Source organism: Papio anubis, chromosome 17 (assembly GCF_008728515.1).
Source record: "Papio anubis isolate 15944 chromosome 17, Panubis1.0, whole genome shotgun sequence".
NCBI lineage: Eukaryota > Metazoa > Chordata > Mammalia > Primates > Cercopithecidae > Papio > Papio anubis.
Genome location: NC_044992.1, coordinates 59131203 through 59158090, shown reverse-complemented (window position 1 = coordinate 59158090; position 26888 = coordinate 59131203). Strand labels below are relative to the sequence as shown.

General features: G+C 37.5%; 1 protein-coding gene across 9 annotated transcripts in view; it reads left to right on the top strand.

Moving 5' to 3' along the window:
- The window catches only part of HELZ (helicase with zinc finger), a 176363-nt gene that overhangs the window by 76518 nt on the left and 72957 nt on the right, over positions 1–26888 (top strand). For 6 of the 9 annotated variants that reach the window (XM_031657722.1, XM_031657721.1, XM_031657726.1 and 3 more), the window contains 8 exons: positions 4133–4466; positions 5320–5450; positions 10872–11051; positions 11570–11674; positions 20999–21177; positions 22261–22379; positions 23527–23672; positions 26319–26466. In XM_031657722.1, coding sequence (XP_031513582.1) covers positions 4133–4466; positions 5320–5450; positions 10872–11051; positions 11570–11674; positions 20999–21177; positions 22261–22379; positions 23527–23672; positions 26319–26466 — 1342 coding nt within the window. The remainder of the gene's footprint in view (positions 1–4132; positions 4467–5319; positions 5451–10871; positions 11052–11569; positions 11675–20998; positions 21178–22260; positions 22380–23526; positions 23673–26318; positions 26467–26888) is intronic. The other 3 variants (XM_031657725.1, XM_031657727.1, XM_031657728.1) reach the window with 2 other exon arrangements.

Genomic DNA, 26888 nt, shown 5'->3' with positions numbered 1-26888 from the left:
TACTGAGTTTAAAGGGCATATAAACAAGAGTGTCCATTTGACAGTCGGATTTACAGCCCTGAGCTGGGAGATCTGGGAGAGGGTGACCTAGCAAGAACTTACAGAGTAGAAGGAAGGCAGGGTGGAGCTTATAGAAAGTAGTTGGTGCTTAAATGGGAGATGGAGAGCAGCTAGGAGAGGTAGGAAGAAAACTAGGAGAGCATTACCATACAGAAGTCCATAGAAGAGGGAGTTCAAAGGAAGAAGACATTGATTGTATAGTGAAAAAAAAAAAAAGATAAGAAAACTGTACATCATGTACATCATCTTAGCAAAAAGAGGTCCTTTGTGAATCAAGAATTTCTTGCACTCTGAAGTAATCTCCTCCCTCTAAGAAAGTTTTAATGACCCTTAAACTCTGCATATTATATGGGTAGTAAAAGGAAAGTACAATTTTAATTTCATTTAAGAAAGCATGAATAAAGTAAGGGTTCTTTTTTTTCTTTTTCTTTTTGAGATGGAGTCTCACTCTGTCGCCAAGGCTGGAGTGCAGTGGCGCTATCTCAGGTCACTGCAGCCTCCACCTCCTGGGTTCAAGTGATTCTCCTACCTCAGCCTCCTGAGTAGCTAGGAACTACAGGCTGGGCCACAATGCCCAGCTAATTTTTGTGTTTTTAGTAGAGATGGGTTTTCACCATGTTGGCTAGGCTGGTCTTGAACTCCTGACCTCAAGTGATCCTCCCACCTCGGCTTCCCAAAGTGCTGGGATTACAGGTGTGAGCCCTCACACATGGCCTCCTGTTTTTTTTTTTTTTTTGAGATGGAGTCTTGCTCTGTCGCCCAGGCTGGAGTGCAGTGGCCGGATCTCAGCTCACTGCAAGCTCCGCCTCCCGGGTTCACGCCATTCTCCTGCCTCAGCCTCCCGAGTATCCGGGACTACAGGCGCCCGCCACCGCGCCCGGCTAGTTTTTTGTATTTTTTAGTAGAGACGGGGTTTCACCATGTTAGCCAGGATGGTCTCGATCTCCTGACCTCGTGATCCGCCCGTCTCGGCCTCCCAAAGTGCAGGGATTACAGGCTTGAGCCACCGCGCCCGGCCGTGTGTGTTTTTTTTTTTTTTTTTTGGAGACAGAATCTCGCTCCATCACCCAGGCTGTAGTACAGTGGCACGATCTCAGCTCACTGCAACCTCCGCCGCCTGGGTTCAGGCAATTCTTTTGCCTCAGCCTCCCGAGTAGCTGGGACTACAGGCGTGTGCCACCACGCCCAGCTAACTTTTGTATTTTTAGTAGAGATGTGGTTTCACCAGGTTGGCCAGAATGGTCACTCCACATAGACTTCAAAGGATGTATTGGACAACCTGAGGGCCCAGGCAGACTTGTTGCAGAGGCGGAGCCACTGTGCAGAGCCCCTACTAGGACAGTGCTTAATGGAGCCCTGGGAGTGGGCTAGATCCTGAGACCCCAGAACTGAAGGGTCAGCATTATGCAGCTCTCACCTGGGAAAGCTACAGATACAAGACTTTCAATCTGTGAGGGCTTCTGGGGGGACTGAGTGCAGCAAAGCCATAGAAGCAGGGCTGCTTGAGGCCTTGGGAGCCCAACTACTGTTCCAGTATGCCAGGATGTGGGATGTGGAAGCAAAGATTATTCTTCAGCTTTAAGACTTAATGTAGGCCAGGCACGGTGGCTCACGCCCGTAATCCCAGCATTTTGGGAGGCCGAGGCGGGTGAATCACCTGAGATCGGGAGTTCGAGACCAGCCTCAACATGGAGAAACCCGGTCTCTACTAAAAATACAGAATTAGCTGGGCATGGTGGTGCATGCCTGTAATCCCAGCTACTCAGGAGGCTGAGGCAAGAGAATTGCTTGAACCTGGGAGGCGGAGGTTACAGTGAGCCGAGATCACGCCATTGCACTCCAGCCTGTGCAACAAGAGCGAAACTCCGTCTCAAAAAAAAAAAAAAAAAAGAAAGAAAGAAAAAAGACTTAATGTTGTTTGCACTTTTGGATTTTGGACTTACTTGGAACCACTTATTCCTTTCTTCTTGCCTAGTTTTCCCTTTGGGAATGGGAATGTTTATCCTGTGCCTGTCCCACCGTTGTAATTTGGAAGCATGTAACTCATTAATTTCACAGACAAATTCCTCCTGAGAGGAATTTGAATCAGGATGAATTGTGCCTTGAGTCTTATCTGTATCTGATTTAGTTGAGACTCTGGGCTTGGACTTTTGAGTTGATCCTGGAAAGAGTTAAAACTTTTAGGTGCTATTGGGATGAAATTAATGTATTTTGTATGTGAGAAGAACGTGCATTTGGAGGCTATGGGCAGAATGCTGTGGTTTGAATGTCCCCTTCAAAACTAATGTTGAAACGTAATTGCCATGGGGACAGTATTAAGAGGTGGAACTCTTAAGAGGTGATTACGCCATGAGGATTCTACCCTCATGAGTGGATAATGTGATTATACAGGAGTGGGCTCCTTATCATGAGAGTGGGCTGTTAGAAGAGTGAATTCAGTCCTCTCTTGCCGTTGCTTTTGCTTACACTCTCGTGCCCTTCTGCCTTCCACCATGGGATGATGCAGCCTGAAGACCATCACCATATACCAGCCCCTTAATCTTAGACTTTCTAGTCTCCAGAACTGTAAGAAATTAATCTCTGTTCTTTATAAATTACCCAGTCTCAGGTATTCTGTTACAGCAACACAAAACAGACTAAGACAAACCTAAGAGAAAGGAGAAAATATTGCCACCATTTCTTACCATGTTGTCTTACCTCTTACAGCACCATTTCAGAACAGCGAAGGAGAACTGTTAATTAGTTTACATCTTTCTTTCACTTCATATTTCTCTCTTTTTTTTAAAATTTGGGGACAGAATCTCACTTTGTTACCTAGGCTGTAGTGCAATGGCATGATATTGGCTCACTGCCACCTCCGCCTCCTGGGTTCAAGTGTTTTTCCTGCCTCAGCCTCCCAAGTAGCTGGGATTACAGGTGCGTGCCACCACACCTGGCTAATTTTTGTATTTTTAGTAGATGCAGGGTTTCACCATGTTGGCCAGGCTGGTCTTCAACTCCCAACCTCAGGTGATCTGCCTGCCTCAGTCTCCCGTAGTGCTAGGATTACAGGCGTGAGCCACCATGTCCGGCTCTGTATTTCTTGACTGTGTAAATTAATCTTGATTCTCTGTGCTGCCTTCACACACATACTCTCTCACACTCACGTGCACACATGGAAGTGTGAGGGAGTATACCAACCATTGTCTAATAAGATAGGCCTTAACTTCTCTTTCCATAATTCCTGCATGAGACCTGCCTCCATGTAGCCATGAATGAAAATTTATTTTAAATGTTCATTAACATTATTGAAAGAGATATTTTATGGTTTGAATCTGTTGATAAGCTCTACTTGGAAAGCAATTGGTTTAAAGTCCATTGTAATTTTCAGTGCAATGTGTTTCCTTCTGGTTCCAGGTGATTTTAAAGTCTTTATTGTCCCAATGGTGTGTTCAAACAGACTTTTATATTAATTAGTATATAATATTTCATGTTACTTTCAAAAACGACATTTAGTTTCATTTTAAATACTCTGATGTTTTTTGAATGTGCATATTCTTCAACACAAGTTAGTATGTATCTTTATGTAACTTACATGGGAGTTTATTCACTTAAAAAAAAGTTTTGTTGGCCATTCACAGTGGCTCACCTTTGTAATCTCCCAGCACTTTCGGAGGCTGAGGTGGGTGGATCACCTGAGATCAAGAGCTTAAGACTAGCCTGGCCAACATGTCAAAACCCTGTTTCTACTAAAAATACAAAAATTAGCCGGGCATGGTGGGCACGTGTAATCCCAGCTACTTGGGAGGCTGAGGCGGGAGAATTCTTGAACTCGGGAGGCAAAGGTTGCAGTGAGCCAAGATCATGCCACTGTACTCCAGACTGGGCGATAGAGTGAGACTCCGTCTCAAAAAAAAAAGTGTTGTTTCCAGCTTGTATTAAAGGCAGAAAAATACAGTTTTTAGCTCAATGAAGTGGAAGTGATATAATGGTTTAATTTTTGTTATGTGTATATTTGATATACTTTCACTATTCTAGTTTTTATATATTTTGTATGTAAAATATTCAAACTAGTTTTCTACTTCTGGTTTAGGTTCAACCTTAAAGTGCAATTGCAGATTCTAGCAAGCTTCATGCTCACTGGCGTTTCTGGAGGTGCAAAGTATGCTCAGAATGGACAACTTTTTGGTCGCTTTAAGCTTACTGAAACACTTTCTGAAGATACTTTGGCTGGACGACTGGTGATGACCAAAGTCAATGCTGTTTATTTATTACCAGTCCCTAAACAGAAGTTAGGACAGACCCAGGGAACCAAAGAGAAGGTTTATGAAGCTACTATTGAAGAAAAAACAAAGGAATACATATTTTTAAGGCTATCTAGGGAATGCTGTGAAGAACTTAATCTTCGGCCTGACTGTGACACACAGGTATGTTTTAAGGTTGCAGTTTAACCAAAGTGGTCTGTAGCCTCATTATCGGCTCATAGTCTTCCTCTGGCTTAGTTTTTCTTCTGCCATAAACGAAAGCAAAGCTGACTTTGAAGTCTACGGTGGTAGGTTGAGAATTGGACCTGTAGCAACTCCCAGAGAAAAGTGATTCTTTTAAATTTAAGTAACATTTAGAATGTTCTAGTGTTATACAAGGTTGAGCTTTCTGATTAGAGTTTTAAATCAGTAATGGAAGAAAAGATGAAAAGAAATTAAGCTACCTCCTGGGACCTCTCTCATCTGCAGTTGTATCTGTTCCTGTTCTCTCTATCTTTATGGGGTTTTAGGTGAATTATGTCTTCAGTCTGCCATATTTAACTGGAAGATTAATCTTTTTTTTTTTGTAAACATAAAACTTGGTGAATATTATTTATTCATTGTAAATTGATAGAGTGTCATAGGGCTAATCATCTCTCACGACTGGATACTTCACATGTTCGGATTTTTTGCTAATGTATTTTCATGCAAATGGTAGAGTCAAGTAGCCTTTATCTAGAGATTAGGTAACTTATAAATATGTCTGTTTCTTAATATGTAAAATGATGTTAATAATAGTATATATATCATTGGTACTATTAAATGAGATAATCCATAGTAAAGTACTTGTTACAGTGCCTGGTTATAAATGAACAAAGCAAATATTCATCATAATTATGGTTAGACTATGATTATACTTTAAAAGAATCTCTGCACTTATTGTCCCAAACAGATTCCTCCCAAAGTATTCTAGCGAGCTGCCAGCATTGATGTTTGCTTTCATGCGGTTTTTAAAAAAATTCATTTTGTGTTTCAGGTTGAACTTCAGTTTCAGTTAAATCGATTACCCCTCTGTGAAATGCACTATGCACTAGACAGGATCAAGGACAATGGGGTTTTGTTTCCAGACATCAGTATGACTCCCACCATACCGTGGAGTCCTAACAGGTACACTAAGGCGTTGTCTTATTAAAGGAAGGTTAATATTAAATTGAATATCTGTATAAGATAATTCAAGCATACTTTTATAAGAAAGTTTGCCTTTGCTTTTCAGGAGACATTAGTTTAGAAAAGAGAGTAAAAGAACACTTAAAATGAAACATTTGAGGTTCATCATCTATTTACTTTTTCTTGGAGTCTAAATGAATTCCACTGCTTTTCTCAACAGCCTTAATTTGATAGAATGCCAAGCAATTTAGGAATATTTCCAAGTAGAAGTTGAATGGGGAAATTAGGGCCTTTCTGAAGTGGTTCCAGTAGTTAATTTAAACCATTTTTTATTTATTTAGAGTTGGGGTCTTGCTCTGTCACCCAGGCTGAAGTGTAGTGGCATGATCATTGCTCACTACAGCCTTGCACTCCTGGGCTCAAGCAACTCTCCTGCCTCAGCCTCTGAGTGACTAGGATTTTAGACACATACCATTGTGTCTGGCTGATTAAAAAAATTTTTTTTTGTAGGCAGGGGTCTTGCTATCTTGTCCATGCTGGTCTCGAAATCTGGCCTCAAGTGACCTTCCTGCCTTGGCTTCCCGAAGTTCTGGGATGTGAGCTACTGCACCTGTCCTAATTTAAAATACTTTTTAAAGATAGGTGAGATTTTTATAAATGAGCAAAATGGACAAATTACAATAGAAGAAACTGCTTCAGAAACTTCTGTCCAGTTAATGGTCATATAAATATTGTTCTGCCTAAATTTTTTTGGGGAAGAAGGTACTTCCATTTTGTTATAAGCATGGATGACTGAGAGCTGTATGCCTGTATCTGCCTTTCATCTCTTCACTGGGTTTTATGCCCTTAGTGCCTGCCCATGCTCAACTCACAACACCTTTTTTTCTTTTTTAATCTCAGTGGCTCTACAAAATAGAAGTTTATTTATCACTTTCAATTTAATCATGGTAGGGTGGCCCTTTCCATGACTGATGGAGCCTCTGGGATCTTCAGTGAGTGGTTTCCAGGGTCACCCTGGGTGTTGACATTCAGCTGGCCGACGGGGGAAGAGTGAGCACAAAGGGTCGTGTGGGAAGCTTTTATGGGCCAGGCCTAGAAGTGGCATATATCACTTCCCTCACATTCCATTTCTTATGGTCGTAAAAGCAGAACAACACGAAATATGCCTTACAACACAAAGCCTCAGTCATTTCCCCCTTGTTTTGCTTACTCTTACTGTGCTGTCCCCCTCTGTTCTTTTTACTGCCAAAATTCTTGAGAGGGAATAGTCTGTGTATTTCCAGTATTCTTTCTTACTCACTCTGTAACCTCTGTTTTCCTCTTGTGTGCTATCCTGAAAGTGATTGGTGATCTACTAATTGTAAAAATCCAGTGACATCTCCTCAGTTCTCTTTGGATTCAGCTCCTCTTCATGCTTCCTTTTCTTTTCTTTCTCAGAGCCAGTGCTGCTTTTAGACCTGGAGTATTTCAGTAGCTTTGCCGTCTGTGGCTGTGTTTTCTGGCTCATCTCAAATATTTCTCCTAGAGTTAGTTTTCTAAAATAATCATGTCATTTCACTGCTCACAAATCTCTGATGGCTTCTCCTTGATATGTAGATAAAGGGTGAGCAGTCTAAGCCGAAGCGCCCGTGTATGGCCTCGTTGACTGTGCTTTCCTGCGGTATCCTTTCAGATTTCTTTTATTTTTTTTCTGCTTGACACTCCTTTTCTCCCTCTAAATCCCCATGTTTTAGTAATATTGAATTACCTTGAAGTTTGTTTAATTTGCCATATACTTATTTGCCTCCTTATCTTTCTGTTATTCTTCTTAAAAAGTTTTTAATTGTGGTAAAATCCACATAACGTAAAATGTACCCTCTTTACCATTTTAAATGTACAATTCCATAGTGTTAAATATATTCACATTGTTGTGCAATCTCCAGAACTTTTTTGTCTTACAAAACTGATGCTGTACACCCATCAGACAACTCCTCATTTCTCCTTTCCTGCAGCCTTGCCGCCTCTTTAAGTGATTTTTTCTCTCTCATATAATCTTTGCCCAATGTTAGTTCACTGAAGAGCTCTCTGTCCTTTAATATTTAGTCCAGCTCTTATGCTCTGGATTAAAGGGTCAGCAGATGAACCTGACCCTTTAATGTCAATATTTTAACAACTATTTATTGAGTGCCTGACATGTACTAGGTTCGGTTTTGTGCTTTAAAGTATAATTTCTCTAAATTTGTCCATTCATGTACATTTCTAGACTGTTTTTCTTGGTAAACTCTGAACTTTGTACAGAAAGAGACCATGTCTTATTTTTCTTCGAATACCCACAGACTTTTACACATTATTCATATTCAGCACATTTAAGTTAATAAGAATTTCAAGTTTAAAGAAGAAAAGTTTCAATTGTGAGGCCATACCAGTAAGCTTGTAGGCACATTTACTGGATATGCTCACTTCTGAAAATTATATTGTGTATAACATAGTATATTTAAATACTACTGACTGTAAGTTTTAGCTGCAAAAGTAAGCAAACTTTCAAGCAAGAAAATATTTTTATACCACTGTAATTTAAATAGCAATTAAAAGGTATCTGGGTCTAGGAACATACTGAGTTGTGGTCATGGGCTCACACCTGTAATCCTAGCACTTTGGGAGGCCGAGGTGGGAGGATTGCTTAAGCTCAGGAGTTAGAGTCCAGCCTTAGCAATATAGTGAGACCCCCATCTCTATACATAAATAAAGAAATAAGTAAAATTAAAATTACCTGGGTGTGGTGGCACATGCCTGTAGTCTCAGCTAGGTAGGAGGCTGAGGTGGGAATATTGCTTGAGCCTAATAGTTTGAGGTTGCAGTGAGCCACAATTGTGCCAGAATATATTTTCTGGACTAGTGTAGAATATAGATAGATAAATGAAATTGAGAAATTGTTCTTGAGCATATAGTCTGTGAATTAGTTATAACTACATTAGGTCAGGGGAAGAAAGGACTTCGAATTAGTTTAGCTCTGGGAATGAAATAAAGTATTTCATTCAGAATAAACTTGAGATTTTATATTGTTTTAAATTTTGAAAATCAGAGGTTCCTCTTAGCATGTATATTGTAAATCTTCTTTCCCTTATCAAGTGGACAGTTCGATAAATAAATACAATTTGTTGCATTCACTGGCTTTCTATATATCTATCTCATTCTTAAGTTCATGAAAGTCCCCAGATTTGAAAGATGAGAGGGTATTTTAAGAACTTTTTGCTTTAAAAGTGTGTACTAGTCAAGTAATATCTCATTTTTCTGTAATCTCTAGAAAATATTGTAGTAACAGAAGCTAACCTTAATTGAACTTTTGTTGCTCAATTATTTGTCTAAACAGCTTTACATGTATTATCCCACTTGATCTTCAAAATAACCCTCTGACGCAAATGTCATTATCTTCATGCACAGATAAAGGAACCATTGGGGACAGGTATCATAGAATCATAGTAGTCAGGTATAGATTCAGTTAGCAGTTTACTGAACTGATTGTGACTTTAAAAGGTGGAGTTATCAGCCTAGAGATACATGGTCCAGGACTGTGCAGGAGCTCTGCAGGACCATCAAGGACAGACACCTCCCCCTCCTTTCTACCATGTAGGGCATGTTTGTTTTCTTCCTGATGTGTTTTGCCTCATGCAAAATATAAGATGATTGCTGTAGTTTATTTACCATAAGCTTTTTCTGGTCAGCTGAGGAAGGAAGTGATGAGCAAGAAGGGCTTTTTTTAGTTAAAAAAATATATATATAAAATAAGTGAGGCTTTGTTTTTATTTTATTGTGTATGGAAGTCCTTCTGAGGACTTCCTCCCCCATCTAATTGACCAGAATTGGGTGTATAGCACAGGAGGCTGGGAGATGGAGCGTTATAGCTGACTAGGCTCAACAGTAAAGGAAGGCAGGGGAGAAGGCTGCTCTGATGGTTTTAGGGTAACCATTCCACCCAGTGCTACATACAGTAGGTCTGGACTTAGCTATCACCTAAAGCAGTTTTCTCATTTATAGAAGATGGAAAATGGCTGGATACTGGCAGAATTATGAATAAATAAGCCAGTTAATGCTGAGGGACTCTGAAATAAAATGTTTGGGATTTAGCGAATGGCAAATTTCAGAAAAAGAAATATTGGCATGATTACATGGTCAAAATTTGTTTTCTAAAGTTTTACATTTTTTAAGGAGAATTTTGTTGGTTTGAGATTATATGTCATAATTTAACAGTTATTTTATACATATTTGTAGAGATGAGGTCTTGCTATGTTGCTCAGGGTAGTCTTGAACTGCTGATCTCAAATGACATTCCTACCTTGGCCTCGCAAAATGCTGGGATTATAGGTATGAGCCACCACGCCTGGCTAGGTTATAATTTCTTGAAAACTGAAAGTGCTAAGATTTTTCAAAAATAACCAGCTTCTGATTTAAGTACGATATAGCCTCACAGAGAGAATTTTCCTGTCTAAACTCTGTCCTCTATTTCAGGGTTATTTTGCAGGCACTTTTATTTTAAATTTTCTAAGAGTTTCTTTACACACCCTTACTATTTTGATTCACATCCCTCTCATTTTTACCATAGTTGTTGTAATGTATAGTATTTTAACTGTAGTTGTGAGAAAAAATGCTGTTGATTCTCCACTCAGTTTGATCTGTTGCAGCATCTGCTGTCCATTTAAATCTTCAAAACTTAGCCAAGTCATAGAAGGAGCACTAGTAAGATAGATCTCATTACAGTAGCCATCTGTGCGACTGTGACAGGTGTTTTCTACTCTGACCAGTATGATATGTATATTATTTGTGTGTGTGTGCGCAAAAATATTAAAAAACATTTCATTTTGTTTGGCTTTTTATGCCTTTTTACAAGACCTAATCTTTTCTACATTAAGATCTTTGTAAAAATGAGTATCTCTTAACCAGGGACATATAGGTTTGTTCTTTTCCTCTTGTTTTTAACCTTGCCAGCAGATCTTTTAAATAATTAGAATTTGAAATTCAGATCGTTTCCCTTTTGCATTTCATTTGTTATGCAAAAAAAAGTACTACTTCGTTAATATCAGTAAAAAGTTTTCTGATGCTTTTTGTAACAGAGGGAAATTACATTTTTGAAACATTGCCATTTCTACTTAAAGACCTGGCAGCAGCTAGATTCGAAGTATGTGATTTCCTTATATAAGTTACCAAAATCTTTTTGTATGTAGAATAGGACAAGATAAAATTAATTTTGATTTACATGTTAAAACACTCTACACTGACTCTGTTGGGTAACTTTCTAAAAAGTAGCTTTAGAATAAGCATTTGTTTTTATAGATGCTGTGCTATTTCAGTGGTTTTAATGGTTCACTGAAATTCAGGATACTCTTGTGTTGTGTTCTGTTTATTAACAAGATGCATATGTTTAAAATAAATTTTTGTTTTCCATAGACAATGGGATGAACAGTTGGATCCTCGACTAAATGCAAAACAGAAAGAGGCTGTTCTGGCCATTACCACTCCACTTGCAATCCAGCTGCCGCCTGTGCTTATCATCGGACCCTATGGGACAGGCAAAACGTTCACTCTAGCTCAGGCTGTCAAACATATTCTGCAGCAACAGGAGACTAGGTGAGAGGGTGGGAAGCGTGCTCATATTTCCCTGGTAGGGTACTACCTCTGTTCTTGTTTTAAATGCAGAATGAGGGCTAGCAAGACAGTTTTCATGCAGCTCTTAAACATGAAAAAGAAAAGGAAAAGCCGTAAATCCAAACCCCAGAGCACTAAAAATTTGAATTCTCTTAAAACATACTGTTTTTAAAATTGGTAGTATAGACAGTAAGTTTTAAAATAGTTTTTAAATAGCCATCAGAGCAAGTTTGCTATGGAATTGTGATATCTATTAGAGCCAAAAGACTTGGGTTTAAACATATGTACATATATTTTATATGATAGATTTAAAAATAATTTTGGGGTACTTCCTTTTTAACTTAATTTCCTAAAGGTATCACTGAATAGTGCTAGGGATTACTGAGTAGGATGAGGGAATTGTATAATGTTAGGATGGCCACTGCTTTTTTTTTTCGGTATTATACTGCTTGAATAGTTTTGTGTTTTATCATTCTTTTTATTTGCACCATTTATTTCAGCAGGATTCTCATTTGCACCCATTCTAATAGTGCTGCTGATCTCTACATAAAGGATTATTTACATCCATATGTAGAAGCAGGCAATCCCCAGGCAAGACCTCTCAGGTATTTTTTTTAAGGCTTATTATGTATCTGTATCATACTTTATTATTCTTAAGAAAAGGTGTCTGTAAAGATTTTAGTAACTTTGGAAATACCAAAGTCTTTAACTGTGCATTGACATTTAGAGGTTATGTCTTTTGAAGAAACTGTTTAAATTAAGGAAAAATGTAAAAATCTTTGACTATTCATTTCTTAAACATTAAGTAAGAGAAAGACATCCTTTTTTAAGTTTTGTGTGTAAAGTGTTGTTTCAACCTGAGTAGATTTTGATATGTACCTCTAAAAGCTAGTATGATGAAATAACATAATATGATAATTTAAATTAAATCTAGTTCAGTTGAAATTCTAGTATATTTTGCATGGCAGATTAGTCATGCAGTGGACAGTTCTTTATGAAAATAAAATTTTGGCTGTGATGCAGGTAATTTCATAGAAGCTACACATTAAACATGAAATACTGAAATGATTTCTGCAACAAAATGTACTTGACTGGTATTTAACAACTTTTGCTACCATTTAAGTGTCAAAGAAAATTTAAGGTTGATATAGAAAGGTCCTCTGAGTATATATGAACATGAAATGTACTTAAATATAGGATGTGGGGGAATAAAAATCCTTTTCTTCAGAAAACAATAAAGAATCATCAAATTGTTGTTTATTATACCATTTGCTTTCATTGTTATATGGATTAATGTTTAGTTTTGCCATTTTACAAACTAATATGTCATGCCCTAGGTTGTTTGAATACAGTTGTTTATAAATTAATTTCTAACTGCACTTTTGAATCATTAAGTCACTAACTTTTTATTTCTACTAGAGCTCAAGCATGGGAAATGAAATTATGTTATTTAATTCTTCAGTAATCATAACCAAAGCTGTTTGAATGATCTTAGAATTCCATTAAAAAAAAAAAAGAGGAAAAAAGTGGTGTGACCTATTAACACAGGTTTTTTTTTTTGCCATATTTTATTTTCACTCTGGAAGATTAAGAAGCAGTAATTATTTTAAATAGAATCTGGTTGTATTTAATAAGAAAATATTACATATATACAATCATTATCACTATAAATGAAAACATGGTATTTATTGAAGGATACATTCATCAATAAATAGTTTGATTCAGAATCTAATCTCTTCCAGCTCATAAGTGAAAGTTGAGTAGTTACCTTTTTTGCTATAGGTATTCTTACTCTAATGATATAAGTTGTTTGTTTTGTTCACTTATATTGTTGGTAGAGTGCGCATGTGTGTTCCATAGGAAGTGTGACCTCAGTTATCATGGTGTACTTGGTGTGAAAACAGTGGGGTAAAGCCCACTCAAATCTTGGTTGACTTAGCATAGGCTATTTGACATTTGGGGCTATAGAGCTGTTGCTGATGAACACTAAATGCGTCACTCAACTAGCTTATATTTAGCTTTTTCCATGTAAAATTATTTTTTGGAGGTTATAATCCAACATGTGGTGCATCTCGATATGCAGAATAAGAAGTTATGTTCAGTAGGGTACATGTATCATTGTGGCCCAAATATTGAAACTTGCCCTCTATCAGAAATTCTCACCTCTCTGTAAGTCTCAAAAGTAGTTCAACCCAAGATGGAAAAACATTTATAAATGTATTCAAATGCAAACTTCATGTGGTTTCATTTAGTAAATGGAACAAAGTAAGAAAAAGTCTGACTTCCCAAATATTTGCTTTATGTAGTCCTACATTTTCACCATAGTTTTTCTCTTTGGGAAAGGTGTTAACTTGCAAATGTATTTCCTCAGAGTGTTTATGCATTGAATTGTTAAGATTTATTAGCACTATCTAATATTACATTAACTCAGATTAATTGATAATTTTCCTAATAGACAACAAACATAGGAGGCATGTGAAATGGAATAGAGAAGATTAGAATGACTGAGTGCTGTGGGAAGATTAGCTTTATCTGAATTGTCCCAGGATGCAGAGGAAAGAACACAAGAGGGCACTAAGTGTCTGCTCATGACCATGAAGATGGTTGTCTCTAGGGAGAAAGGCTCATGAAGGGTTTGCTGTCTTCATGATATAGTCTGGAACAGGCCCTGGAAAGTGCTATAGTGTGAAAATAGTCAAAACATTACATAGTGAATACAGTAGTAAATGTGTTTAAATATACATACTTATGATTAAAATTTGTAAAACTCTTTTAGTTGCCAGGAGTTGAGCTGAACTTAAAATATTTGGAGATGGAGATTTTAGAAACCGTTTTAGATCCTGCTTAGTTTCAGTTTTTACTTGTTACTTCACTAGAACTAGAAGATTTTAAAATGGAATAGAGGAGAAAACACAGTTTATTTTTGTGTGTGGTTTTCAAGATCAGTATCTGGTTCTGACAGAGTTACGGCTTTGCAGATAGGGGTCATCTATGGAGGGGTGCATTTCCTCCTTTCTGGGAAAATGGAAGGTAATTGTTGTTTTATATTGATCTTCAAAGAAGCATATTCTTCTGTGATCAGGTCATTCTTATTCATAGTATTTTAAGTAATAACATTTTGGGGATTATTTGTTGTGTATAAATTTACTACATGAATAAAATTAGTGAATTAAAATTATATATTACCAGACTCTCTCTTATAATTCATGTGGGATATGTGGATTGATTTCTTTCTGGAAAATATGTAAATTTCTTAATTGGTATTATATTTTATACTGTGAATTTGAAATTGTCTTGTTACTGTCAATTCTCCAATTTAAAAAAATGTTAGCTGTGTTTTAAATAATCTTTTACACAGTGTCTAACTTAAATGTTGCACAAAATGAAAGTGCAGAGAATATTTTAAAATCTTTTAAAAGTTGGGACTAGAATATTATACTTTCAAGAAAATTGGCTCAGCGGTCAAGCTTTGTATTCTTACTAGCTTCAGCTTGAGGTAGCTTTCCAAGGTAAATGTGAAAAAGTCAGCAGTGAGACTTAGAACTTTAATTTCTTTCTTTTTTTTTTTTTCCTTTGAGGAAAAAACAGGTGCTTGGAGTTAGTTGATGAGTGTATTAGGCCGTTTTTATATTGCTTTAAAAAAATACCTGAGACTAGGTGACTTATAAAGAAAAGAGGTTTAGTTGGCTCATGGTTCTGCAGGCTTTATAGAAAGCATGGTGCTGGCATCTGCTCAGCTTCTAGGGAGGCCTCAGGAAGCTACAGTCATGGTGGAAGGCAAAGGGGGAGTAGGATGTCACATGGTGAAATCAGGGGCGAGTGAGTGTGCATGTGGGAGGTGCCATATACTTTTAAGATCAGATTTCAGAGCAAAAGCTCACTTATCACCAAGGGGATGGCCCAAGCCCCTCATGAGGGATCTGCCCCCATGATTCAGACACCTCCCACTGGGCCCTACCTCCAACATTGGGGATTCCATTTCAACTTGAGATTTTGATGGGAACAAATACCCATACTGTATAAATGAATAATTTGAAAAACCACCTTTTTTTTTTTTTTCTTCAATTTTACAATGAAATACTCATTGGAGTTCAGAGGTGAGGTCTTGGCTGGAGAGAGAAAATGTGTGAGTCACTAGGGTATTGGTGGTGATTGAAGCATGGGCATGGATGAGATTGTCAGGGGAGAGGAGGGCTGGAGAGTTAGAAGGGAATCAGAGAAAGCTTGAGTCATGGAAGCTGAGGGGAGAGTTCCTGGGAGGGAGCAACAGCGGAACTTTGCATGCTGCCAAGTCAGGTAACTCGATGGGCCTGGAAACATCCGTGTGATTTAGTGATGTGAAAGTTGTTTATGTCCCTTGATTAGATGGAAGGTAAGCCATGTTGAATGAGTAGAGGAGTGAGTAGGAGGTTGGTAACTGGAGAGGACAATCTAGATAATACTTCTAAAAAGAAGCCTGGCTGTGAAAGGAGGGGAGAGGTTGGACAGTGACTGGGAGAATATGAGAATTTAAGTAAAGTTTCTTTTTAAACAAGAGAAACTAGAGAATTTTAATTTTAAAAAGCCACCTATAAGTGAGAGGTTAAATTCAAATATTGGTAATTATTTTCCCCATAATGATTCAAATAATTAGCTTTTGTTTTAGATTAGTATTTATGTTTATTAAAGGAAATCACATGTATACACTATTACAAAAGATCATGTTGTATTTAAAGTTGATAGCCAAAAAAAATTTTTTTTTTCAATTAACCTAGCCACTGTTCACCAAATATCATTCCCAAGGGAATTTTTGACTTTTTTAGCAGTTTCTTTTGATACTTCCATTTTTCTAAATTATAAACATAATATATAAAAATTATATATGTGTGTATATATTATGTATACAAATTATAAATATATAAAATATAAAATACAAATTATATATGTGTATATATATAACAAATATATATAAACACACATATATCAACTGCTGTGTCTTAATTTGATTTTGGATATTTGTTGACTTTCTGTTGTAGCTTTTTTTTTTTTTTTTTTTTGTGAGACAGAGTCTTGCTTTGTTGCCCAAAATAGAGTGCAGTGGGGCTATCTGGGCTCACTGCAACCTCTGCCTCCCGGGTTCAAGTGATTCTCCTGCCTCAGCCTCCTGAGTAGCTGGGATTACAGGCACACACCACCACGCCCAGTTAACTTTTGTGTTTTTGGTAGAGACAGAGTTGCACCATGTTTACCAGGCTGGCCTCGAACTCCTGGCCTCAGGTGATCTGCCTGTCTTGGCCTCCCAGAGTGTATGGTAGCTTCATTTTTAGTGTTTTTATTATGATGATCCTGTAAATTATTTGCTCCTAACAAATAATATGTATATATGTTTTTGGATTTGTTCTAGCATTAATACTTACTGTTTTTCATTTGCTTTATTTTCTTTGAACGTCTAATCAGGTCTTTATACCCTAAGTGACTCTCTAAATACCTACTGAAACAAGTGTCTTTATTGTCACAGCTCTTAGATAATTTGTCAGTGCTGTTTTTTTCTCCTGGAAGCTCCCCTTTTGGATTTCACTTGCTCCTCCTTTCTGAACTGGTTGTTCTTTGTTATGCTGACACTTCTCTTTGCCATTATTTTGGAATTTCTTTTTCTTCTCTTCTATATTAGATCCCATTTCCTGGATCTTAGGTCTTCCTCTTTCTTGATTTTCTACCTTGTTTTGATGGTGCACATCCTTTTTTACACACCCTTAACTAGTGCTTTCAACCCTTCTGACAAAGTTCATAGGAGGTAATATTTTTTAGCTTTTGCATATCTGAAAATGCCTTTATTCTGCTATCAGATTTAATAGTTCATCTGGGGGATGGGTAGAATTTTAGTTTTAAAATGTGGCTCATAACTGCCTACTTTTTCCTTAGTATTTGCTTACCAGTAAGTTGATATTTAGACAGGTAGGCCAGGATCAGAAATAATGAGGATTTTTTTCATGATTAACTTTGATGTATCCAGAGATGTTTTTGTGTGAGCCAGTGCTTGCCTTTTGAAGAAAATGATTGTACATAGCTTATGATATAGAGGTTGTAATTCTTCTGCCAAGTCTAGATTATCTCCATTGTGTAAAATTTCCCCCCTCACCAAATTATCACTTTCAAGTGTGGTCTTGAATTGAAGGAAAAATGGAAAAGTGAACTCAATTTTGGTTTGAAGAATTTAAAACATATTTTGATGTGATTTTTAGTAAAAAATGATTATCAACTTAAGGCTTTTATTTTTCTTATTTAAGAAATCAGTATTTAAAGTTGACTTTTAATAGCAATTTGCAAGATTTATTACTATAATAGAATTCCAATGTCTAAGAAAAACAAAGAAACAGAAAGTTACTTAGTAATTAATATCAGACAGTAAAAATAACTACTCTTTTATTTTTTATTTATTCATTTTTTTTGAGACGGAGTCTCGCTTTGTCGCCCAGGCTGGAGTGCAGTGGCACGATCTCCACTCACTGCAAGCTCCGCCTCCCAGGTTCACGCCATTCTCCTGCCTCAGCCTCCCAAGTAGCTGGGACTACAGGCGCCCGCCACCACACCCGGCTGATTTTTTGTATTTTTAGTAGAGACGGGGTTTCACCGTGTTAGCCAGGATGGTCTCGATCTTCTGACCTCGTGATCCGCCCGTCTCCGCCTGCCAAAGTGCTGGGATTACAGGTATGAGCCGTGCCCAGCCTTTTATTTTACATTCTAAATTAAATTTGTTTTTTTTTGAGACACAGTCTCTTTCTGTCACCCAGGATGGAGTGCAGTGGTGTCATCTCAGCTCACTGCAGCCTCCACCTCCTGGGTTCAAGTGATTCTTGTGCCTCAACCTCCCAAGTAGCTGGGACTACAGGTTTATGCCACCACGCCAGGCTAATTTTTGTATTTTTAGTAGAGATGGGGTTTTGCCATGTTGGCCAGGCTGGTCTTGAACTCCTGGCCTCAAGTGATCCACCCACCTCTGCCTTCCAAAGTGCTGGAATTACAAGTGTGAGCCATCGTGCGTGGCCAAAATATTAATAATTCTCTTTTAAAAACCTTTTTGGTTTGCTTCCAAAAATAATTTAAGATTGCTTTCATAAAATGTGCAGAGGCCATAAAATTGAGAAACATTAACACAAAGTAAGAGACAAGAGCCTAGTAACAAATGGTGGCTCTTTGAGAAAAGGAAATTGTTACCAAAATGTTAGACTAACTGAAGGCATGCCAATTAAGCACCAGATTTTGCTCTTACTTTTTTAGAAGCTGCATATAAATTATTCTTTTGTTCCATATGATGACTTATTAAATAAAATATTTCACACAATATGTGCTTTTAGATGGAATAAACAACAGATCTTTTAAGTAATTGTTTTGATTGCCTATATTCATATAATGATGCTACCTTTTTGCATTTGCGCAGTGTACATTGAATATTTACTGAGTGTTTAGAAATGCTGGTTTTAGTTTCAGCTTTGCTGTGGGTGAAGGGAAGTGGGGGGCTTCTGTTTGTTGGTGCTGCCAGGCATTATGCTACATATTATACATCTGTTATCTCATTTAATTTCCCCAAATCCTTGAGAAGTTGAATTATTATATTCATTTTGGAAATAAGAAATGAAGCTTAGAGAGGGGAAGAACACAGGTTTAAATCCTGGCTGTAAGCTCTTTGGGCTTCGGTTTTCCTAACTAGGAAAGAGGAATAGTAGTGATGAAAATAACAATCATCTGGTGATCTTTGTAATTTTGCCGATGGAGTAGAAGCCGTCAGAAGAGAATGCCCACATCTTCCCTTTGATAGATCATCTGACTTGCATCTCCTAAATAACTGCTTTCCCTCCCATTCTAAACTGTTCTTTTCTTTTCTAGGGACCAACCTCTCCACTTGTGAACGAGCTCTCATCCTTTCCTGGATACACAGCTTCTTCTTTCCTCCATAGTTTTTTCTTTGTATAGCATGAAAATATACTATTGTCTTATTAAAACAAAAACAAAAACAAAAACTCACCTTCACCCGACCTGCATGCCTTTAAGCAAAACTTATCTAGACGGTTGTCTATATGTACTCCCTGGCACTATCTCCTCTCTTCTCTTCCTTTCTTAAGCTCAAGCTAATCAGATTTCCATCTGTACTTTTACACTAAAACCATCATATTGAGGTTCATCATATTGGTTTTCTTGCTGTTAAGTCCTGTGGTCAGTCTTCATTTTATTTAAGCCTCTTAGCAGCATTTAACACAGTTATTCCTATCTATTTCTATCTGAAACACTTGCTTCATTTTACTTCCAATACCCCACGCTCTCCAGAGTTCTCTCCTATTTCTTTGTTCCTTCCCAGTCTCCTTTCCCAGCCTCTGAATGTTGGAGTGGTCCATCAGTCATTCTTCCTTCCACTAGTTTTTTTTTTTTTTTTTTAAATCTACTTTTATTCTCTAATCTCATCTAGTCTCAAGGTTTAGTATTATCCCAATTGTAGCTATCTTGCCCCAGGCATTCTCCTGAACTCCATACTTATGTATTGCCTTGCTTACTAGATATATCTACTTGGATATCTACTGAATATGCCCAGAACGAAACTCTCAATTCCCACCCCAAATCCATTCCTCTTTTTCACCACCTTTGCGAAAGCCACCACCATTTATCCAGTTTCAAAGGCATGGAATCATTCCTTCTCTTAAATTCCACTTCTAGTTCATCAGTAAATTCTGTTGGCATTACTCTCAAAATGTCTAGGGAATATGACCATTGTCACATCTCTACTGTTGGCCTAGTCCAAGCTACGATCTGCTCTTGTCTGCAGTCTTAACAGTAACCTTGTAACTGGTCTCCTTGCTTCCACCCTCTGCTCCTTCCTCCATGCCGCTCAGTGTTGTATTGGAGCCAACTTGTATTGATTTGTTAGAGCTAATCATGTGTACGACTTCTCAGGTTCATGTTCAGTGACATGCTGGTAGCTTGAAATCGCCATGACAATTTTACACCACAAATCAGCAAACACTACAAACCAAAATCCCCTCCTCTTCCTAGCCCAGGAGCTAGGTGTTAAACATTTACCAGCACACCGCTGTCCACCCCCACTGTGTATGTTCTGCCCAGAGAAACAGAATAGTCCTTTAACAAAATAAGTCGTATGGTGTCACTGCCCTGTTGGAACTCTCTGATGGCTTTTCATCAAACTCAGAGTAAACCCAAGGATTGCTCACAAGCCCTATGTGATCTGCCTCTGTGCTGGAGCATAGTAGATACCTAAAGAATCTTTGTTACTTGGGTAGGTTAGAGATGGGTGGGTGGATGAGTAGATGGATGGATGAGTAATTTCTGTACCATTTTAATAATCTATTGCATGAGGCCTATTAATATTTTTCTTTTGCAAATAATGGAAGTACTTAGACTTTCCAGTTGTTCAAATTTTAAATTTATTCTTAAATTTCCAGAACCTCAGAGGTCTATTTAAGTATAGGTATAAGAATATAGTCTAAAATAAAATGAAAATAACCTTTGAATTCCTGTTATAAGTATGCAATTCACTGTTTTTTGTTAGCATAAATAGTTAAAATAGGAGTCAGTGTATTTTTGTAAGAACATTCTAGAAAAAGGTAATTCCAGAATGGGAATGTTTTGAACTTAAAAAACTGTAATGCTTATAAATCTTATGTTTATACGATTCTGTTGCAAGATTACTGTGAGCACTTAAAAATAGGCGTTTATTTTGTGGAATTGCATATACTTCTATGTCATTTTTTTCTTAGAGAGTCACAGTGGATATAGTGGCAGTTGTATGTTAAATTCTAATTCAATAGAATGCTAATGGTTATCAGATTCATTTGTTACTTTTCATATGTTGCAGTCTTAAAATAACAATGTCGGTATTTTAATAACTAGATACTGTTAAGAAATTAGTAAATGTAAATCAGAAATATTTTCTTCTTTTCCAGGGTATATTTCAGAAATCGCTGGGTAAAGACTGTCCACCCAGTTGTGCATCAGTACTGTTTGATCTCAAGTGCACATTCCACCTTTCAGATGCCCCAGAAAGAAGATATTCTTAAACATCGAGTGGTGGTTGTTACATTGAATACTTCCCAGTACCTCTGTCAGTTGGACCTTGAACCTGGTATGCTGACTCAAGACACAGTCTCACAATTTTAGGGCTTATGAATTCAGTTTAGACTGGGATTGGCAAGCTACAGTGTGTGGGCCAAATCTGGCTCACTGCCTGTTTTTGTAAATAAAGTTTTATTGACTGGAACACAACCATGCTCATTTATTTACCTATTTATTGTCTGTAGATGCTTTTGTGTTACAGTGGCTGAGTTGAGTTGTTGCAGCAGAGATTGATTATATGGTCCACAAAATCTAAAATATATAGTTTGGCTCTTTACTGAAGAAAAATTTGCCAACCCCTGGTTTAATTTTAGTGACAGCTATTCCATTTGTTCTCTAGTTGGTCAGATGGTATTTATTATTGATCATATGAAGAATTCCAATTTGGAGAGTGTTGGTGTTTTTCTTTTTTTTTTTACACTTTTCTCAGATTTTTGTTATAAAATGCTTTTGCATTATATACTGTAGAGATGATAATTATGATAGGTTTTATTATGGCATTCTATTAAGATTATTATATTTGAGTACAGGAGCTATGTAAAATCAAACTAGTGTTATGTGAAGTACAGATGTAAGATGTCAGGAAGTTGTTCTGACAAATATGACAAAACTTAATCATCAAAAAAGCAGTACCAATCTGGGGCCAGGTGTGGTGGCTCATGCTTGTAGTCCCAGCACTTTGGGAGGCTGAGTGGGGGGCCAAGGCACTTGAGGCCAGGAGTTCAGCCAGACTGGGAAATACAGTGAAACCTCATCTCTATAAAAAAGTACAAAAATTAGCTGGGCCTCATGGCATATGCTTATAGTCCCAGCTACTTGGGAGGCTGAGGTGGGAGGATCACTTGAGCCCGAGGAGGTTGAAACTACAGTGAGCTGTGATCATAGCACTGTACTCCAGCCTGGGAGACAGAGTGGCACTCTGTCTCAAAAAAAAATAAATAAATAATAAATAAATAAATAAATAAAAGTACTCACTACTCTTAGATTATTAGCAAACTGAACTCTTTACTTAGCAGAAAAGAAGATAACTATAGTCCTTCTGCCTTTGTTGCTGCTCTAGCATGCTATCCTGTGTTTATGCTGTACTTTCTAGGGTTTTTTACACACATTCTATTAGATGAAGCTGCCCAGGCCATGGAGTGTGAAACCATTATGCCTCTAGCATTAGCAACTCAAAACACTCGGATTGTCTTGGCTGGTGATCACATGCAGGTAAGTGCCCTCTAAGTCGCTGTGTTGAAAGTAACTTTTAATTATATTTTGATGTTTAATCTATTTCTAAAACATCCTATGAAATCATGCCATGCATTATAACTTTAGTACTTCAAATAATTCTGTACTAATAGTGAAAAATACTGTTATTTCTGAAGAAAAATTACTATTCTGCTACTCTTTTTCTTTGGATAGTCTGTCACTGTTATAATTTTCATGTTTATTTAAGTTCTGTTCTTTTATAGTATGAGTATCTGATTCTTACTTTTTTTTGTGAAGTAAAATTTAAATGATCATTCCTGTAGGATCCTGGGGAATTGTAATTCCCCAGCTCCTGACTTAATTTGTTTACCTGAAGGAGTAATTTTTGTTGGTGTAATAGAAAACTAGGAAATAGAGGGCTTAATTAAAAATTATAGCCAAAATCTCAAAGAGTGTGATTTTATGTATTTGAATATCTATATGTAGGAAAGAGAAATACAGTTTTTCTATGAGGATACCTGTTTCACAAGGTCGCAGTTTGGGGCTCTTTCTCTCCTGCTGCAGTTAAGATTGGACCTACATCTTACTATGTAGCTGTCAGGACATCAAGGAGAGAGTTAAATGTAGAGGAACAAATTCTGTTTTCATTTCTTTGCCTAAAGTAGTTTAATTTTGCTCTTTAGTGGTAAAAGGCATAACCATGAATGGCTCCTTATACTTCATACAATCAAGAGGATTGTTTTGTTAATTACTAAAAATGATTTTTTAGTGGTAGGCTGTATGTCCTACCAGCTCACCATTTAAAATAATTAATCAATTTTAGTGAAATAACTGTTTGACTCCCTCAGTGATGCAGTGGGTTGCATGCCTAGAATCACTGAAGTAGTAGCTATTCATTATTATGCTGGGGAGCCCTTTGTCAGGTGTAGAAAGAAACTCTAGGTTAGTGTTGGTAAACTGCAATGAGAAGTTAGACATTTTAGCCAAGTTCTTAGTAGACGTAATGGTTCAGAGAAAATATTAACTGATTGTGCTTGTCCCAGCATTTAGCATGTTGAGGTTTGGTATATAAGAAGTTTTAGCTTGGTGGATTTTTTTATAAGTAGGTTAAAAAATACTATTTGTATATTCAGTTAAACTTTCTCTGTATGTTTGTCTGTTACAGCTCAGTCCTTTTGTTTACAGCGAGTTTGCCAGGGAGAGAAACCTTCACGTTTCATTACTTGACCGACTCTATGAGCATTACCCTGCTGAGTTCCCATGTAGGATTCTCCTGTGTGAGAACTACCGCTCCCATGAAGCTATCATCAAGTAGGTGTGAACTGCCCCCTCCGTGTCATACTTTCTGTGGTCTGGTCCGGTGGGAAGGATCTCAAAACAGAACTGTTACTAGGGACAGATGATTCCCAACAGACTTACATAGTGTCCCTAGTCTTGCAAATTATGTTTAATTTTATGTCTTTAAAAGAAAACTTCAGAAGTCAGAGTTGTAATTTTTCACAGAGTAGGGCTATTTTGGGAAAAACTCAAATCATGTTCTTCCTCTGCTTTCTCACAACAATTAACACAGAAGACTTGTATGATCGAATGTAGGGAATTCCCTCCCACCAACAAATAAGCAACCAGTTCTGCAGGGGATACCAGCTGGGTGTCCTCCAATTCAATTCTGATACCATCTATCCAGAAATAATGTCCGATCCCACAGGTTGAGGGCTTAGAAGACTGCCCACCTGCCAGCCCTCCAGCAGTCACAAGCCTGGGCCTTGGGAACTTCTAACTGATCGCCTTCAAGTTGAGGGTCCTGCCACCCTCTCTTTGGGTCTTTGGGTTCACTTAATTTGCTGGAGTGGCTCACAGAACGCATGGAAACAGTTATTTACGTTTACTGGTTTCTTATCAAGGATATTACAGAGGATATAAATGAAGAGTGCCTAGGGCATGGTGTGGGAGAAAGTGTGCAGAGCTGGCATGCCCTCCCTGGGCACGCCACCGTCCAGAACCTCCACATGTTCAGCTTTCTAGAGGCTTTCGAACCCAGTTCTTTGGGTTTTTATGGAAGGATTTGTGATGTCAGCATTTCTTCCTTCAGAGTATAGGGCGGAACCCTCTCTGTGGAGGGTCTTAAGACCCACACTTTGGAAGGACGAGGCAGGAAGTTTGCTTAAGTTCAGCAGTTCAAGTCCAGCCTGAGCAACACAGGGAGACCCCCTTTCTACCAAAAAAAAAAAAAAAATTAGCTGGGCATGGTGGCACGCAACTGTGGTCCCAGCTACTTGAGAGGCTGAGGTGGGAGGGCTTCTTGAACCCGAGAGGTTGAGGCTTCAGTGAGCCATGATTACACCGTTGCACTCCAGCCTGGGTGACAGAGCAAGACCCTGTCTCAGAAACAAAAATAAGAAGAAAAAGACTGGAAGATTAGAGTCCTGCTTTGGGGCCGATGAAAGGAAGGCAGGAGAAGGTCAGAGAGATTCTGGGCCTGACATACCCAAATTATAACAAAAGACTGTAACAAGAGCTATGGTAGTTATGAGCCAGGAACTATGGATGAAAAAAAAAAAATACACACACGCAGACACACACACACACATATAAATAAAATAACACCACAAGGGCAATTCTGGAAACCAAAACTTTAGATTATGTTAGCTATACATATGTTTTTCTGTGACCAAATATATAATCTGTATGAAAAGTTACATGCTATAATAAAGATATTGACAAATAGCATGATGGTTTGCTTATGTCTTTGGCTATGTTGTACAAGGAATCTGCTTTAAAAGAAAGGAAGAAGGGAAAGAAAGGGAGGGAGAAAAACCATGAAACTTAATAAGTTTTAAAAGATTTCTGTTAGCTATAGTGTGCATAAATATAAAGAGATATAAAGGTATATATCTTAACGACTCAGTGGATTGTCACCACCTGCATGCAGCATGTAACCGTCATCCAGATCAGGAAGCAGAACATGACCAGCGCTCCGAACGCCCCTTTGTGCTCCTTTCCAGTCACTACCCTGACCAGAAACTTAACACTGTAAAAAAATGTAGTATAATTTAATAATATTGATTATGTCAACCATGTGAAAACCGTTTTTAGGTTTCCCTGAATGCAATTGGATAGATATAATTATATCTCTCAAAATGTGATTCTTTTATTGTCTTCAGTCATTTGCTGCAGTCACAGATGAGTCAAGTACTAGATGGTGTCTTCATCAGTAAAGTGGATTCATTTTACGGCTTGATCCTCTTTCAGTTGTGTACATTGTTTCAGCATCTGTATATCTATGTGTTTGCATGTATTAGTACAATCATGGGTCACATTCTGAGAAATGTGTCATTAGGCAATTTTGTTGTTGTGTAAATGTCACAGTGAACTTACACTAACTAGATGGCATAGCCTGCTACACATACAGGTTATATGGTGTCTATAGCCTGTTGGCTCCTAGGTTACAAACCTGTACAAAGCATGCTACTGTACTGAATACTGTAGGTAATTATAAAACAATGGTATTTGTATATCTAAACATGGAAAAAGTATGGTAAAAATACAGTATTATGATCTTACGGGACCATCATCATAAATACTGTCTGTTGTTGACTAAATCGTCGTCATGTGGTACATGATTGTATGTGACTCATTTAAATAAAAATACATAGTAACCAAGGAAATATACTGGCTAGCAAATTTCCTCATAAAGTCTCATCTTGTGTTGAACTGTCATCATTTCTTCCTGTTTTGGCTTTGTAGCTTACCAAAATCATTCCATTTAACAATGTTACGCCAGGACCCTACTCTTGTTATTTTTGGAGAAATTTTTGGCATCGTAAGTATTAGATGATTGGAGTAAAATTAATCATGGACATAAGGCAATATTATTAGAATTGACTTTTTTTTTTCTTATAGGTGAAATTAATATTGATGTAGATTTTCCCCCTTTTTTCTTTTTGTCTTTTACTACAGTTACACCTCTGAGCTTTTCTATGAGGGCAAACTGATGGCCAGTGGGAAGCAGCCAGCACACAAAGATTTCTACCCACTAACTTTCTTTACAGCACGAGGAGAAGATGTACAAGAAAAAAATAGCACAGCTTTTTATAATAATGCAGAGGTACCTTAATTCTTTTTTGAAAATTGTTGACATTTTCCTCAGTCACATCGTCTGGTTTTGTTAAGCATTTATTTAAAGTTTTGGGTTGACATTGTATTGCATATTGACTTCATTTACATGTTAATAGTATGTAAAGTTTATTCTTTCTTGTATAACATTGATTTGTTCAGATGAATCTCCTGTGGGAAACAAAAACTTTGATTTACATTTTGTCTTATGGTAAGACACAAAATACATGATTTCATTCAAAAGAAAAACCAACATTGTTCTCAATTAGATCATTATTGTTAGGTATCTAAAATAGACTCTGAGTAAGTTTTATAGTGCATATGCAAATGAGGTATCATTTTAAATGAATAAAACTTGAATTGCAGAATCCTGTGCTCCAAAGAGATCACATGGACCCAGACAGCAATGTTGCA